Source organism: Anopheles coustani, chromosome 2 (genome assembly GCF_943734705.1).
Source record: "Anopheles coustani chromosome 2, idAnoCousDA_361_x.2, whole genome shotgun sequence".
In the NCBI taxonomy this organism is placed as follows: domain Eukaryota; kingdom Metazoa; phylum Arthropoda; class Insecta; order Diptera; family Culicidae; genus Anopheles; species Anopheles coustani.
The window spans coordinates 50,260,849-50,277,870 of NC_071289.1; the positions used below are offsets into that span (position 1 = coordinate 50,260,849).

The 17,022-nt window shown below is 39.6% G+C and overlaps 1 protein-coding gene and 1 long non-coding RNA gene across 2 annotated transcripts; both read right to left on the reverse strand.

The window, feature by feature from the left end:
- Positions 1-1,916: 1,916 nt before the first annotated feature.
- On the reverse strand, positions 1,917-3,969 carry LOC131265934 (uncharacterized). Its single transcript, XR_009178345.1, has 3 exons — positions 3,863-3,969; positions 2,818-2,879; positions 1,917-1,996 (listed from the first exon to the last, which is right to left on the reverse strand). It is a non-coding gene; the product is annotated as an uncharacterized LOC131265934 (long non-coding RNA).
- A 3,326-nt stretch (positions 3,970-7,295) lies between these two features.
- On the reverse strand, positions 7,296-15,650 carry LOC131264559 (uncharacterized). The gene is made up of 5 exons (XM_058266841.1): positions 15,543-15,650; positions 15,414-15,491; positions 8,855-9,003; positions 8,662-8,812; positions 7,296-7,322 (listed from the first exon to the last, which is right to left on the reverse strand). Exons 1-5 carry the CDS (start codon positions 15,648-15,650, stop codon positions 7,296-7,298), a joined length of 513 nt encoding a protein of 170 aa, XP_058122824.1.
- Between the last annotated feature and the right edge of the window lie 1,372 nt (positions 15,651-17,022).

Below are 17,022 nucleotides of genomic sequence, written 5' to 3' on the forward strand. Positions count from 1 at the left end.
ACTTCTGTACCGTGTGAAGAAGTATTTTCGAAAGCCTGACAAATTTATAATGACAAGCTATCGCAATTAAATCCAAAAAGAAATAGACGAAATTACTGTTCCTTCAACACAATGACTTTTAGATTGATTGAAACAAAAAACACTAAATTATGTAAAAGTTTCATATTGTTTACAAACGTCTTTAGGTATAGAAGCAAATAAATTTTATAGCTAGTATCGTTTAGTATAGTAAATCATAGTATGATATTGCATATAATAATGAACTCATGAACTCTGTAATACTATGCTATGAATTATGTCTGACTGAACTGCAAAGAGAAAATGTAGTTTAGAGTAACACAAAATTTCAGTAACACAAAAAATTATTGACAATGTTCACAATGTTTTTGGACTTATGGACTGCATCGAAATGTATATAAAATGAATAATGAGTAAATAGCTAAAATAGTTCAGTTAAGGCAAATAATATATTGTACATAGTCGATAGTTTATGAACTCTATTGCAACGATATGAATTAAGGTTGCTTGAACTGCGATAAAACCAAATCCACACATAAAATGCAAAAGCATAACAAATATTCTCTTGTTAAAAATTCTAGAATTGAATATTTTTTAAAATGTTTTTTTTTTCTGAATGTATGTGATATTTTACGAAACATCAGATTTTACAATGCCGTGAAAGTAATGATCTGGCAAATATTTTTCGTTTAACGTTAGAACCAATTTGAAGTAAAAATCGGTCTTGGGACGAGCGGAAGAATCACCGCACGCGTTCACTTCATCTCACCGAACTGGACCGCACCTGATCTTTCTAAAGAATCATCTTTCCCAGACCGAGCACCTTTTGCGGCCACATTTTGTATGTAAGGGAGATGTCATGAAGACCGAGCATCTTTTGCGGCTACATATTTTATGTAAGGGACATGGCACGGAGAGGCACTTCTGTTCGTTAAGCTACAAAAAACAAAAAGAGGAACAAATTCGCGCCAAAACGAGTGCAGCTCGTGAAGCAAAGAAAGACTCTGTAGCTAAGACTTCGAAAGCTAAGTCCACTGCAAAAAATGCTAATTTGACTATTTGATTGCTGTTGAAATGTATTTCTATCATTTCAAGTTGATCATTGAATATTGTTTAATAAAGCAGTTGAATTTAATGAACTACATCCATTTCGTTTTAAGTCCGCCAAGTAAGGCACATTACAAAAACCAGGCGCCAAAATAGGAACATAATGTGCCACACAAAGAGTTTGTGGAACTTGAAGAAATATTAATCTTCGTGTTTCTAATTTATTTTAGTAATATCCTACGGTAGTTAGCACTTACCACTGTGCAAAAACTAATACTATTTGACCGAACATTGTCTTTGTTATTCAACTTTGTATACACAATTTCCTCAACAGCACCAGATATGGTTCATCAACGGTAGAAGATAATTAAATATGCTCCAGAATGAGATTACGAAGAATACACATCATGGAAGACTTTTGTGCAAGACTATAAATGGGAAGTAATGATGTAGACTTCTCTATTAATAATAAATGTAATACAGTTTAACATAAATAAAAGGATGACAAAGTTCCACTATTCATTTTTTTCAGCAATAGCGTCATTTCTCTTGCCATCATCTCATCAACAGGAATAGTTTTTTTTTTTTTTTTATGTGGCACGACATCCCCTAGTGGGACAAGGCCTCTCTCCGAAGAGAGTTTGTGTGACCGAAAGACGGTATATTATAGATCGGTGGTCAGCCGTTCGTAATACCGGAGGGTGCCAGACTCGAGATTCGATCCCACACCTGTGGCGTGGTGTTTCCTCGCGCTACCGCTGCGCCATGGGCACCCCCAACAGGAATAGTTACAAGCACAAAAAATTTCAATAAAATACTTATCTGATCTCTGACTGGAAGTAATTCACTGAACTTAATTGCATAGCAAAAAAAGATTATGCACTAACGATTGATTAAATCTGCATCCAATTTCAAACACCGTAATTTGAATCTGAAAAATAAAACGACGTTTACATCAGATAATTTACTGTATTAAAAATAAAGAAAATAAGAGGAATACTACTATCGCCTATAAGTTCAGACAAACGACACATTGGCCAACATGCATTGAAAATATAAACTAATGAGAATTATTGAATGGAGGGGCCCATGACGCAGGGGAGGCGTGAGGAAAACTTAATAGAGCTTCACCGATTCACCCATCAACAATCGAATAAAATTTCTTTTCACTTAAAACAGGGGTCGCCAAACTTTTTTTAACGCGAGCCGCATTGGGTGGAATAACCGTAGCGTTGGGCCACATTTACCCAAGGAAGAGAGGATCTCGCGGGCCGTAGTTTGGAGACCCCCGACTTAAAACATTGAAAAAGAAAATCAAAATGGTAAAAATGCTTTACTTTGGATAGACGAAACCATTCATGCAAATCGTGACCAACTCAGAAGACTTATGAAACCATATGGAGACATAAAAATCTTTTTTTTTTACTATTTTTAATAGATCAACCAAACATAATGTTTTTTTACAATACAATTTCAATTAAGTTGAACTATGAGAGTTTCGATAGTCTTCTTGTAAAATCAATGGCTAATAGTAATGTGGTGTGAATACGTTTGTTCATACAGTTTTCATTCTCACAAGGTTTACAAATAAAAGTAGAAATAAAACAAACACCCAAAGAGTCAAATTTAATCTATTCGTGAAATATTACAGTAAGATGATAATCGAAGGGTTGAAACGATTTTCGTAAGAAAAGGACTTTTTTCAATTATAAATTTAAATTCTAAGAAAATCTTAAAATTCATAATACTCACCATACTTAACACAATCGATTTCATCACTGGCAATCAGAGGAACAACCGTATCGGAAACAATTCTGAAATAGATTCACGCATTTATATCAACATTAGTTTTCACTATATTCAAAGGATCAAAACAAAAACTTCTAACAATTAGTCAATCTCATTTGTATTTTTAAAGCTACACGCAAATACGCTGTAACGAATGATTGTATATTCTAATTAACACGTTAAGCGCTACCCGTAATTTGCAATTGTAAACCGTTCTGCCGGCAATTCGTAGCAAACCATCGACGGCGAGCGAGACAGTGCTTTCATGTTCAATCATGTCTCGACGAAACAGAACGAGACAAAGCAGAGAAATGAACATACGGTCAGACTTCAGCATGTGTGGCATATGTTTTCTTTTGAATTCAAACAATTCTGTCTACAAAGCGATATCTTAACTAATAGGAACATTAATGTCTCCACAACGATATCTACCGATATCGTTGAACAAATTCATGTTCAATTATTATTTCAACTGTGTTTGTGTTTTATTCTAGAATTTGCAAAGTCTTATGATGAAATTTTGTTCGTTTCCCGACGACTCTCAAACAAATGATTCTAATAATGCGGACCGTCGGTATGCTTTAGAAAAACTTACTACGTTGTCGGTCCCGAAGCGCTTGTGCCCCTACCAAACCGGCACTGTCGGTCCGAGCGGGCCGACGCCGGCATACGGGAAAGAACGCTGTTGGCCCCACGGGACCGACGTAGTGCTTAACGTGTTAAAGAAACGCAAGACCGATCATTCTCAAAAACATGTTAAAACGCATTCTAACCGGACATCTCAAATTGTTTTTGCTCATTCAATATATGTGTGAAAAGATTGTTGATTTCACATTTGACACTATTCAATAATTTTTACACAATCGAACAATCTGATTTTCATAATCTGTGATCGTGAGATTACCTTGAGAAACATTCATTTAGCTGAAACTTTTTGAGACTTTCACCATTTTGGTCATTAGACTCTCTAATTCAAGATTAACGACGTTAAAACTGCATTGTTGCTTACCACACTGTACACAACTGTTTTCGTTTTTTCTCGTTCCTTGCATGACGTAACCAAAGTTCGGAGAATATTGTTCAGAGGGTAAGCACTTCCCACATGCAATCAAATTGATGCTGCACTAGAATCAAAAGGAAAAATATACATTGCATGAATGGTTGACTAATCTATAGAGAATAAACTTTTTCTGAAATCATTCGTTGTAACTACTTACAAGTCTAATAATTAAATTTTAATCACGCTGCACTACCTGACTGACGGTGTGATGTTGACTTTTCCGCAATGACATGCCATTGTCCGCCCCATTTTCGACAAGGAAAATTTAACTATGCTTTTAATGACGATGTAAAAAACAAATTTCATAGGGAGCGATGAAACACCAAACTGTTAGAATGTTCACATTGAGCAGCTCTTCACAAACGATTTTGTGGCAACGAACCGAGACATCGGGAAATATACACCGAAGTAAAAAGAATAGAAAGCTTTTTTCTCAACCGGAACCCAAACTAACAACTGACAGCTGGAACCCAATGCATATCTAGACATAATTTTTCAAGACAAAAAACACATTATTTGCGGTTGTAGAGCTCTGTACTAAACGAATAAACATTTGTTTTTCAAAATTTCAAAATGTCAGCAAGACATTTCTTATCGGTTTCTCTCACAACTAATCAACGCGAACCAAAAATCTTTCATTTTTTATGGGCCGAGGTGGAATGTAACAAAATTAGGAGCTTCCTATCGTGTACTGTACTAAAAATCATACGATTTTGATTTTTGTCACACTGACTCCTGCGTTTTTATATGTCTACAATAAATATTCTTCTTTCTTGTATGTTTTATACCAAAGTGATTACTATCCAGGTGGGTTGATCCCGAACAAATCGCCTTGATTTTTTTAGAAAAATAAAGGAAAAATTTGACAATCGTTCCGGGTTTTGTTTATGTTTATAATTTGCCAGTTGCTGTTGTTTCCAAAGTTCTTTCCGAAAGCGTAAAAATGCCGTATTTATCATGTTCAGCTGTTTTTTGCAAAAATAACTCATGGAATGTGAAAAAACGCGGGGTCGATGTGGTGTTTCATCTATTTCCTGTAGATGATGAAAGGCGACGTAAATGGATTCATTTTTGTAGTCAAAGAGAAAATTTTATTCCATCAAAAACTAGTGCAGCGTGCTCGGTGCATTTTAAAAGTGATGATTATAATCTAGAAAAGTCGCCTTTGATAAAACTTAACAATAATTTTCGAAGATTGAAACCTACAGGTATTTTACATAACACTAAAATAAGCACATACATAATTACAATTAGAAACACATCTTCAAACATATCTTTGGTCACAAATTAACTTGTCGCTTCTGTCGGTCAGTTTTTCGTTCGTTTTTTGTTGTGTAGTCATTTGTTTATGGAGTCAATAGAAATGACCGAGTTGCTCGGGATTCACGTTTGTTGTCTTAACAATTATCAACAAACAAACTTGTTGCGAGGCAATGATATCACAAATTTGTTCGCTTTGTGACCGAAAATACGTCTGAGGTTGTGTTTATAATATCACAATATAATATGAAATCTGTCTTATTGTTTTGTTTTAGCAATTCCTTCCATTACGGCAAATCGCTTAATTGCGAAAGACATTTACATTATCAATGAACAACAGAATGCAGATCTGCGAGCGGGCGAACTTTATAATGCTACCAATAATAGCAACACTGAAACTCCACCGTCTGAATCAGCCGACGTTCAAATACAATTGAAAAATGCTAAGGTAGAAGTTAACAGATTAAGTTTGGAACTATCAAAAGTTATTGCTGAGAAGGAAAAATTAGTAGAAACCAACACAAATTTGCGCAAACAATTGAATTACTATCACGATGCAAATGAGCAGCTTAAAAAGGAAGTGCAAAATATAAAAGATCAGCTAGCAAAGACAAACCACAATATTTTAAATTCGATACAGTTGGTGCCTCTTTTGAAGGAGATGATTAAACCCACATTATCTTCAAATCAGGTAGACATTATTTTGAAATTAAAGAAAAGAGTAAAATGGATTATACATGAAATCAGTTCGGCCCTCACATTACGCTACTTCGGAAAAAGAGCCTATAGATATTTGGCGACTGATCTCAAATATCCTCTACCTTCTATATCCACGCTAAAACGGTATGCAAGAACTATAATCCTCAAGGAAGGTATTTTAGAGGATGTCATAAATTTGATAGGGAGTTTTACTCAAACATTCCATCAAAAAGATAGAGAATGCGTTATTTGTTTTGATGAAATGAAAGTTAATAAGGTTGTGGAATATGATAGAGCAGCGGATGAAATTGTTGGTCCATATAATTATATTCAAATAGTGATGGCACGTGGGCTTTTCAAAAAATGGAAGCAACCAATATTCATCGGCTTCGACCAAAAAATGACAAAGGACATTATATTAACACTTATAACAAAACTACATGGAAAAGGACTTAATGTGGCAGCAATAGTAAGTGACAATTCTCCAACTAATATTGGATGCTGGAGAGAGCTAGGAGCACAAAATTTTAAACCTTTTTTTCAACATCCTATAACAAACGGAAGAGTCTATGTAATACCTGATGCTCCACATTTGTTGAAACTGATAAGAAATTGGCTGGTTGATCATGGTTTTTTTTTATAAAGGAAATACCATTAAATCGGATTTATTGTTTGATTTAATTGCGAATAGAAATATTGCTGAACTGACACCTTTGTTTAAATTAAGCCAAACGCATATAGTCATGACTTCTCATGAAAAACAAAATGTTCGTAGAGCAGCCCAATTGTTATCACGGACAACTTCTGTTACATTGCGCCAATATTATTCTGACAAAAATGAGGCGTCTAATTTAGCAGATGTAATTGCAAATATAGACCTGTGGTTCAGCATATCAAACTCCTGCAGTCCGTTAGCTAAATTGCATTACAAAAAAGCATATTCGGGCAACGAAAACCGAATTCAGGCGTTAGAAGAAATGTATGATTTGATGTTAAATATGAGGGTTTTAGATAAGGGAAATCGGCAAATTTTCCAGACTTCGGTTTTGATGCAGATTACTGCGTTAAAATGCTTTTCAACGATATGCACGCTAAACATAATGTAAAGTATTTGTCGACCCACAAGGTAAGTTACCTATATTTCACTAAAATTCTATTTAAATTCAATTAAAAAAGAAAAATTCCAATGTCTTTTCACAGTTACACCAGGATATACTGGAGAACTTCTTTTCACAGTTAAGGCAAATTGGTGGTGTATATGATCACCTCTCTCCTCTGAGCTGCATACATAGAATAAGGACAATGATTTTAGGAAAATCGCCTTCGATTTTACAAAACCAAACGTCTCAAAATAAGGAAAACGAAGAGCATCATAACGAAGGTTTCATTTCTGCTTCTCTTTTCGCCTCACCGGATATAGCTTTTACTCCACCAGAAAATGAAACCGAGCCTACGAACGATATAGCCGAATCAGAAAGCAGTGACGTTATGAGTTCAGCGAGTAGTACTATTGCAGAATTGCCGGAACAAGATAGCGATGGTTTGGAGTACATACTTGGCTTTATTGCAAAAAAATATAAACTTAAATTTCAAAATCTTGATTTGGGAACACACACATTGAATTTAACCAGCGACCATAGCTATTCTCAACCCCCTTCTTTTCTAAGCCAATGGTTTTTGAAACAAAGCTATAAAATGTTGTTATAAAACAAAGGTTTTTGAAACAAAGTTATAAATAAAAAATTTTCCAAAAATTACAACCGCATGGTAAATTTAGGAAGGACAAGAAAATTGTTATGAAATGCGTCAAAAGGATTGAAAAGAAAATGCCTGAAATTCCGCTAGAAATCATAACATCTTTTGTTAGGAATCGTTTGCACATACGCATTCGGTATATAAATATGACAATAGGAAACGAGAAAAATATACATGCCAAAAGAAGAATAATAGATCAGGGAGGTAGAAAAAAAGCCAATAAAATAAGAAAACTGGCTAATTGAATACAATATTTGAATGGTCTACTTCATAAGCAAGACATAAAGAGGTGAACCTACGATGTCTGAAGCACGATCAGGAATGTTAGCACAATTGTAATATCAGCGTTAATAAAAATAGAATAAATATACTATTTGTCTCATCAACTTAACGTTTTATTTAGTTTAGTTTGAAGTTCATGCTGGCTGGAATGATTTCCATTGTTTCTTGATTGACACGTATTGAATTTATTAACCTCAGTAACCTTTATCGATATGGATATGCTAGCCAACTTCCAAGTACCGAGTTAATAACTTAATTTGTAATACTTCGCACTCCGTACGTTGCAAGTCCAAACATTCACGCTCGAAACAGGTAACAAAAGTCATGGGTTCATCATTAAAACCTACTTGTACTAGTGAAGTAGTACCATGATCGTCGTTCGCTTAGCCGTTCACCACGGTACGACCGGGAACACGAGCTGGACTTTCGTTCCTACCCGCAAGCCCATGTTATGATGGTAAGTAATGCTGCCAGCACAAGGAACGCAAAAAATTATGTAAAAAAAATTTCGCTATAACATTTTTCGCTACATCGGGCTCTAGATGTATGGGTCCTTTTAACACCCGGAAGCGACTAGCTAATATGCCAAGGGAGTTCTCCACTGGCATACGAGCTCTTAAGTGTCGTTTATTGAACGCTCGTTCAATGGAGTTAGGACTATGCACGCCACCATACGGACGCATGCAGTAATCGGTAAAGGCAAATACTTTGTCACCGAAGGGAAAATACGGAACTGCGGTTCGGTAGGGTACCCGCAACGGTTCTGGAGGTGGCATGTTAAGCTGTTTGTTTTCCAACCTCTGGTACAGCCGTGTGTTTCCTCCGTCGGATATCCTACCCTTGCCCCCAGCGTCTGCGTTTATAAAATTATAGTCAGCATCGACTACTATCAGGAGTACGATGCTGAAAAACCGAAATAATGAATAAAGAATAATAATAATAAACCGCTTGTAGTTAAAGTATTCTGAGCCGCTATCTCGGGGAGCAACAATACGAACATGTTTTTCATCAATAGCACCTATTGCATGGGGAAAATTCCAACGTTCTTCAAATTTCTTTGAAATTGCCAGCCATTCTTCTTGGGTGGAGGGTAACTAAAAGAATAAAAGAGAATGTAAAATTAGCTTTAACTATATGTAGTATGTATAATTATATAAGTTGACAAGGAGGAGAAGCATAATATAGATATAAATACATATTCGACTTTTATTTATTTTCAGCTTGGCGACGGCGATGAGGGCTTCACTCCCCGTTCCCTCGTGGAAATTTCCTTTACTCCCCCATCCAACACTTCCGTTTCCTCCACACCTTCTTCTCCCATCAGGAACATGGTCCTTCCCATAACATCAACTCCTGTCCCTGTTCGCGAGGGAAACGGTGAGTGTTGTGAAAACAACGGTCCGATAGGGCCAGTTCGAATTGAACCGGTTGGAGCCGTCAACAGAGGGCAGTAGTTGTGGTGAAGGGCCGCGTCCGCTAGCTGGTCCAGATCCGTAGGGTCTATTGTTCGGAAGAAAGAGACGACCAGCTGACGGACGCGGCTGATAAGATGATAAAAGGGGCTCCAGCCGGGACAATGGGGTATTTTCGGTTCAGAACAGAGAAAGGAAAAAACACGTGTAATTTTTTAACATTCGAGTCGCTCGAGATAAGAAAAATAAAAGAGGGCCAGTGTTTAAAAAACGCGTTAGATAGAAATAAATAGAACGAAAGAAAGAATCGGACCGAAGAATTGTTGCAGGCCGCAACAGTGCGAGTGAAGCCCTCCCCCATCGGCTGCAAATGCCCGGTGAATCGCCATAAAGCGCGACACCGGACAGTGCAAATCCGGAGGAATGCTTCGTACATTTCCGGAAAAAAACGCCGTCGCATTATGGACATCCAACGGGCCATTTTGGAAGTTGCGAAAACCCATGATGAATGAAATCTTTAATGAATAAAAAAAAAAATTGATTATTTTATTTTTTTGTGCTTCGTACATTTCCGGAAAAAAACGCCGTCGCATTATGGACATCCAACGGGCCATTTTGGAAGTTGCGAAAACCCATGATGAATGAAATCTTTAATGAATAAAAAAAAAAATTGATTATTTTATTTTACTTTTCTATATCACATGACTCATGAAAACTGACACACCTATCACTTTGCGAATAACTTAATAACGGCATGCCATATTGCCAGAATATTTTTTTATGCAGGCGCATCGTTAGGTCAAGTCGTATGTGGAGATGAGTCTCCTAACACACATAATTTTCGCGAGGACTCTACACAAATAAGTGTGAGTGACTGTTGACAGTGCAGTGCGTGTTTTAGAAGTGCTCTACGTTTTCGGATATTTTTGCTCAGTCGAGGGCAGATTTAACATTTGTTTTCGCTGTGCAAATGTGTCCGAAGTGTCTGTTTAGTGTTTGGTAGAGTTTGTTTTTGTTCATGGTGCATCGTTCGGTGATAGCGGTTGGTTTTGTTCTTGGCGGCGTTGCTTATCAGTGGCGTTAGCTGGAGCGGTATCCATATCGCCGGTTATCGTAACGGTGTGCTTGTCTAACCGGCCAAACGAGTAATTTGTGTTTCGTGTGGGTGAGACGGCAGCGTGTGGAGCGGGCGGTACGTATACGGTGTTTATTTGCGTGCGTTTTTGCTCGGATTTTGTTTTACGGCCATGGAGTGTAAAAAATGCTCCGTGGTCGTTTCAACTAGCGATGACCCGATCGTCTGCAATGATTGCGGCGGTCATTTTCACCACCTGTGCGCCGATCTGACTAAATCGGTTGCAAAGGCGGTTAAAAAGTCGAAAAATGTTGTGTTTATGTGCGATACTTGTATCGCTTGCAATAAGAAACCGGGCATGCAGGATGTAGTGGTGGGAGAAAGCCGACCGTCAAGCGGAGAGCAATCGCAAGCCCTACAAGCAGCAGATTTTAAATTGTGTGCACTGATTGAGAGTGCTGTTAAGAAGGGACTGGAAGGAATGAAAAAAGAAGTGTGTGAGGCGGTAAAGCGCCAAGTTACATCAACTTTGCGCGATGCCACCACCACTACATTGAGAGCCCCTCCTGTACCGAAGGTTATCATTGAGAAGCCTTCGCCGGTGAGTGCTAAGGAGAAGGGGAGTGAGAGCTTTGCTACAGTAGTGGCCAAAAAAAGTGGGGCAGATAATAGTTTGAAAAATAAGGTTCAAACTATTATTAGTAATTTTGACATGGGAAGAGCTAATACCAAGCCCACAGCAACCAAGAGTGTTGTGAAGGAGGCTGGCTCTGGGCCCAAAATAGGTAAAAAAGACGTGGCTAAAGTGGCAGAGCAAAAACTCTCCAAGTCTTTAGTAATTGTACCGAAGGTGGATCAATCTTGCGACAAGACAAGAGTTGATCTACGCGCCCGTTTGGATCCGAGGAAGCAGCAGGTTTCGGACTTCCGTAATGGTAGAAAAGGTCAGGTTTTTGTACAGTGTCCTGCATCCGCGTTAGATGAAGTTAGCAAGGAGGTGCAGTCTAAACTCGGGGATGCTTATTCCGTTCGTTTACCGTTGTCCAGAGTAAGGATAATGGGAATGACGGAGAAGTATTCTGGTGAGGATGTGATTGCACTTCTGAAGGAACAGAATGCAGGGATCCCGTTCGCGACACTGGAGCTTGTTGGAATGTACGAAAGTAGGTTCTTCAAGTACCAGAAGTACAATGTCGTGATCGATGTAGACAAGGAATCGGCACAATGTCTAGATGACCTCAAAAAGGTCAAAATAGGTTTTGACAGTTGTGCGATAAGCACTTCTGTTCATGTATTGCGATGTTTTCGGTGCGGGCAGTTTTGGCACAAGAGCACCGAGTGCAATAAGGAGGAAGCCTGCTCTAGGTGCAGTGGTGCACACAGGACGTCGGAATGTGAGTCGGCGGCCTTACAATGTGTGAACTGCGTGTTGGCGGGTTCAAGGGGGAGCACGGAACATGCTGCTTTTAGTAGCAAGTGCCCCATATACAAAAAACAGGTATCAAAGATTGCTAAGCATTCCCAATAGCAGAGATTGCTGGGGATAGGACAGCGATATGAAATCATGTATTGCAATGTCGCTGGCCTATCATCAAGCTATGTTCTGTTACGCGACTCGGTAGAAAGGATGCAACCCGCGTTGGTCCTTCTATCTGAGACGCATATAACGGAGTGCGAAGCATTTGATCAGTTTAGTATACCGGGGTACAGGGCCGTGTCCTGTTTGTCCCACTCACGACACACAGGAGGGGTTGCGGTTTACGCTGGGAACTCGGTTGCCTTGAAGGTGATTCTAAACGAGTCGCTGGAAGGCAACTGGTTTTTGGGGTTTACTGTGACTCGAGGTATGGCGGCTGCAAACTATGGCGTTCTGTATCACTCACCTAGTTCAAGTGACTCACGATTTGTCGAAATTCTGGAGGACTGGTTAGACAGATTTCTAGATTTTGGCAAGCGTAATGTCTTGGTTGGGGACTTCAACATTGATTGGTTCAATGATGTGAGGTCCGAAAAATTGAAGAAACTTATGGACTCGGTGTGCCTGAAGCAGAAGGTTAGTGCAGCTACCCGTATTACGAAGAATAGCAGGCCATTGATTGACCATGTGTACTGCAACACAGACTCAATTAGCGTGGTAACAGATGCTTGTGCAAAAATATCTGATCATGAAACTTTGCTTTTAAACTTGAATGATGAACGTTTCAGGACAGTTCAAAAACAAGTTAAATGCTGGAATAGGTACTCTAAAGAGGGTCTTTGTCAGGCAGTCACTTTGGGTCTACAGAGGGAAACTACAAATTTCCATGAAGCTGCAGATCTATTGAAGGATACACTAGAGAGTGCTATGAATAGTTTAGTTTATGAAAGGACCGTGGAGACTAGATACTCTGGCAGATGGTATACGTTGGCTCTGGAAAGTCTAAAGCGGAAAAGAGACAAAGTGTACAAAAAATTTGTTCGGACTAATCTGGCTTCACATTGGTGTGAGTACACTAAGCTACGAAACGAGTACAGTAGGTCTTTAAAAACTACTCGTGAGGAATACTTCAATAGGGAAATTAGCAAGCATCAGGGTGATAGTAGGGAACTTTGGAAACTTCTTAAAAGCATGTTGAAACCCGACGAGAATACAGCTTCATGTGTGAAATTCGATAATTTCGCAGCAGGGTTCAACTTTTTTTTTGTGAATAGCGTCACACTTGTTAACAACAACATTCCGACGGTAGACGAACCAGTCGAGCTGAGACAAGTTGATGCTCCCAGGCATAGATTTTCTTTTCAACCAATAGACATGAGCAAGCTTAGGCAGATATGTTTTGACCTGACCAAAACGGCAGGAATAGGGAATGTAAATGCAAAAACTTTGCAGGATTGCTTTCATGTAGCGGGGGAGACGCTCCTGGATTTGATTAACCAATCGATGGAGAGGGGTGTTTTTCCGGAGACATGGAAGGAGTCATTGGTTGTACCTATTCCAAAGCTGACTGGAGCTATCAAAGCGGAAGAGTTCCGCCCCATCAACATGCTTCACACTGTCGAAAAGGTCCTGGAGGTTGTTATCAAAGACCAATTGGTGCAATACCTGGACCAGACCGGCCTGCTGGCCCGGGAGCAGTCGGGATATCGGGAAGGACATTCCTGTGAAACTGCACTGAACCTGGTGCTAGCGAAGTGGAAGGGGTTGATGGACAGTGGAAAGCCGGTGCTTGCAGTTTTCTTGGATCTAAAGCGGGCATTTGAAACAATATCGAGACCCTTGTTGCTCACAACACTTCGACGATTCGGTATTGAGGGGAAGGAACTCAGTTGGTTCAGCGATTATCTGACAGGTAGAACCCAGAGGACAATTTTCAAAAAATCTGTTTCAGATCCCATTGAAAACACCCTTGGGGTTCCACAAGGAAGTGTTCTTGGACCAATTTTGTTTATCATGTATATAAATGACATGAAGCAGGTCTTACGTTCCTGCGAGATAAATCTTTTTGCTGATGACACAGTAATATGTATATCGCGAAAGGACGTGAAACAGGCAGAGTCCCTTTTAAATGCAGACTTGGTGGCTCTGGATGGCTGGTTGAAATACAAGAAACTCGCATTAAACATTAGTAAAACACACTACATGGTGATGTCGAGGAGGGAGAGGATCGGCCAGCTTTCCATTGCCATCAACACGGAACCAATTGACCGAGTCTCCCAGGTGAAATATTTGGGAGTCATTCTTGACGGACTTACATTCAGTGCACATATTGATGGGGTCATCGCTAAGGTGGCAAAGAAGTGTGGGGTGATAAGTAGACTGGGGAACAACCTAAATTTTTTTGGGAAAGTTCACCTCTACAAATCCATTATCTCACCACATTTTGATTTTTGTCCATCAATATTGTTCCTCGGCAATCGGACACAGCTCAAAAGGTTGCAAAAAGTGCAAAATAGGGTAATGAGATTAGTGTTGTGTTGTAGTCGGTACACGCCGTCTGCTGTTATGCTGGATGTCCTGCAATGGATGTCGGTAGAGCAGCGGATAGTGTATCAGACTATGATACTAATATTCAAACTCCTGAGGGGCTTGTTACCGGGGTACCATGGAGAAAGAGTAGTTAGGGGTTCTGACGTTCACCGGTACAACACTCGAAGGGCTCATGATCCTAGAACTTCGAACTTTTCAACAGTATTTGCCAGAAATTCTTTGTTTTGTAAAGGTATACAATGGTATAACAGCATGCCTAGAGAGATTGCCGAGGCTGCAAACGTTCGCGAGTTCAAGCGCTTGTGTGCCGTGTACGTTAAGCAGGTTGTTAAGTAGCACCCAGTAGAATGTGCAATGTCTCGTAGTTGTCTATTGTGAAAATTTAATGTTTGTAAGCATCGCACTTGTCATCACGATCTCACAGATGATGATGATGAGATTTTTGTTTTGCAAATTTAAATGTAAATAAAAAAAAATGGAACAACATATCTTTGAGACACGCGCGCGTAAAAGTGGAAATTTGAAGTTGATCTTTCTGTAGGAACTGCATCAGTCGCTCTTGTGCAATCACGTGGCAGGCGCCTCGAATTCATCCATTGATGATATTTTCGACGTGACCAACTATTTCACGGATAAGGTTTGCTTAATTTGCCAATCCTGGAAAGTGGTAACTCCCCTCCATATGTTGGATAAGGGAGATACCGGCTACACGAATAGGAGAGAGCATTTTTTGGCCGTGCACTCCGGAGAGCGGTTCCACGACTCCTGTCTTATGGAAGTTGTGCTAACCGCTGTACGCAAGGAAAAGAGAGCTGACTGGTCTTTTTCGTGAAGGGTCACTTTGATCCCACCACTTCGTGATTTGCCTTGGATATTGCTTACAAATATCTTATGATAACTCCGCCATTCTCAAACCTGTGTTGGGGTAAGAGGTGGGACTCATCATCATCATCATCATCATCAATAACATTTTAAAGCCAACGCTACCGACACAGTTAATTTTGTTAACTTTTAACCTAAACATACGATTTTGTTTTCATTCTTTCTTACCTTTACATAATCGCGAAGCTCGTTATTTATGCAAGTGCACACCTCCTTTACAATGTTACCTATCGAGTGCCGCGAAACCTAAAAACAAATAATAAATAATTGTCAAACATCCAAGTACAAATCACTTACCCGGAATAAATATTGGAGGCTAGTGAATGTTTCGCCGGTTGCCAGATATCGCAACGTTATCATCAACCTTTCCTGAGGAGTGATAGCCTTGCGCATATTTGGGTCCATTTTGGTAATTGTTGGACCAACTGAATTCCCTGGGATGTTATGTCGGTGAGCAGATGATTCGCCGTTTCGTTCCGCTGGAGGAACCAATTCTGCATCCAAAAACGACGCCTCCTCCGAGTAGGAGAGCGAGAAGAATCGTCGTTCTCTGTTGATACTTCTTGCGACATTTTTGAATAATCACCTTTTTAAAATTTTCCTCGCGAAAACGATTAAATATAACGTAAACAAACCGCAGTTGTTTATTTTTAAAATAGACAGATGATGTAAACATGACCAAGGTTAATACACAATAATAGCCACAATAGTATGTAACAACCTTGAACATGACAATCAGATTACGCTTGGCCCGAAATTTGATGATACACGAGAGACCAGCGTAATTCACGATTATACTAGCGATTACGCTTCGTTTACCGTCCCCTTACCGCATGCGGCACGCGGGCCGTAGTTTGGAGACCCCTGGCGTAGACGAAGCCGCCAATAAAGCCGGGATACGGAATTGGATCAGCGTGGCGAGCGATCGTGAGCGGTTTCGGATGGAGCTTCGTCAGGCCAAGACCGCTCAGCGGTTGTAGCGCCACATAAGTAAGTAAGGTTTTACATACCTGGTGAATTACAAAGTGTAGCAAAAGTGTCTTGTGAAGATTCAAGTGAGAAATTACATTGTGTATTGAACAATGGAGGGTGAAAACGAATTCAACGAGTTCCTTGAGATAGAGATATTGGATAGCGAAGAAGAAAACGAAGGTTTGCTAGAATTTCTACACATGAATTGCTTAGGAGTAACTATATGGTCTACGTTTTTAGCCATGCCGAGTAGAGCAAGTGGAGCCCGAGCAACACGCAAGAAAATACACCGAACATCGGACGCAGGCCGCGAGAGAGTAGTAGACACCAGCGCCATGGGTTACACGCCTACTCAAATATCGGAATTGCTTTCGATTAAGAGGACGACCGTGTATGGAATTTTGAGAACATATTTTAAGACAGGAGAAATAGAAGCGAAAAAAAAAGGAGGTGCAAGAGAAAGGAAGCTTTCGGAGGCCGCGGTATCGAGTATACAAAGCTGGATGGACAAGGATTGTTCCATTACCCTGAAAAAACTCTGTGGCAAAGTAAAGGAAACTTACAGAATAGAAGTTAGCCCCACCACGGTAACACGTGCGGTGCGTAATTTCCATGACACCTATAAGCGTGTAAAGTTTGTGCCAGAACGCAGAAATGTAGTAAGCACAATAGGTGAACGGAAGGAGTATGCCCTAGCATACAAAAGGCTGTTACAACAACTCCCTCAAGCAGCCATCATCTTCATCGATAAGGTTGGTTTCAACATAAGTATGAGGGTCTTTGGTTGGGACACCGGCGGTTAAGG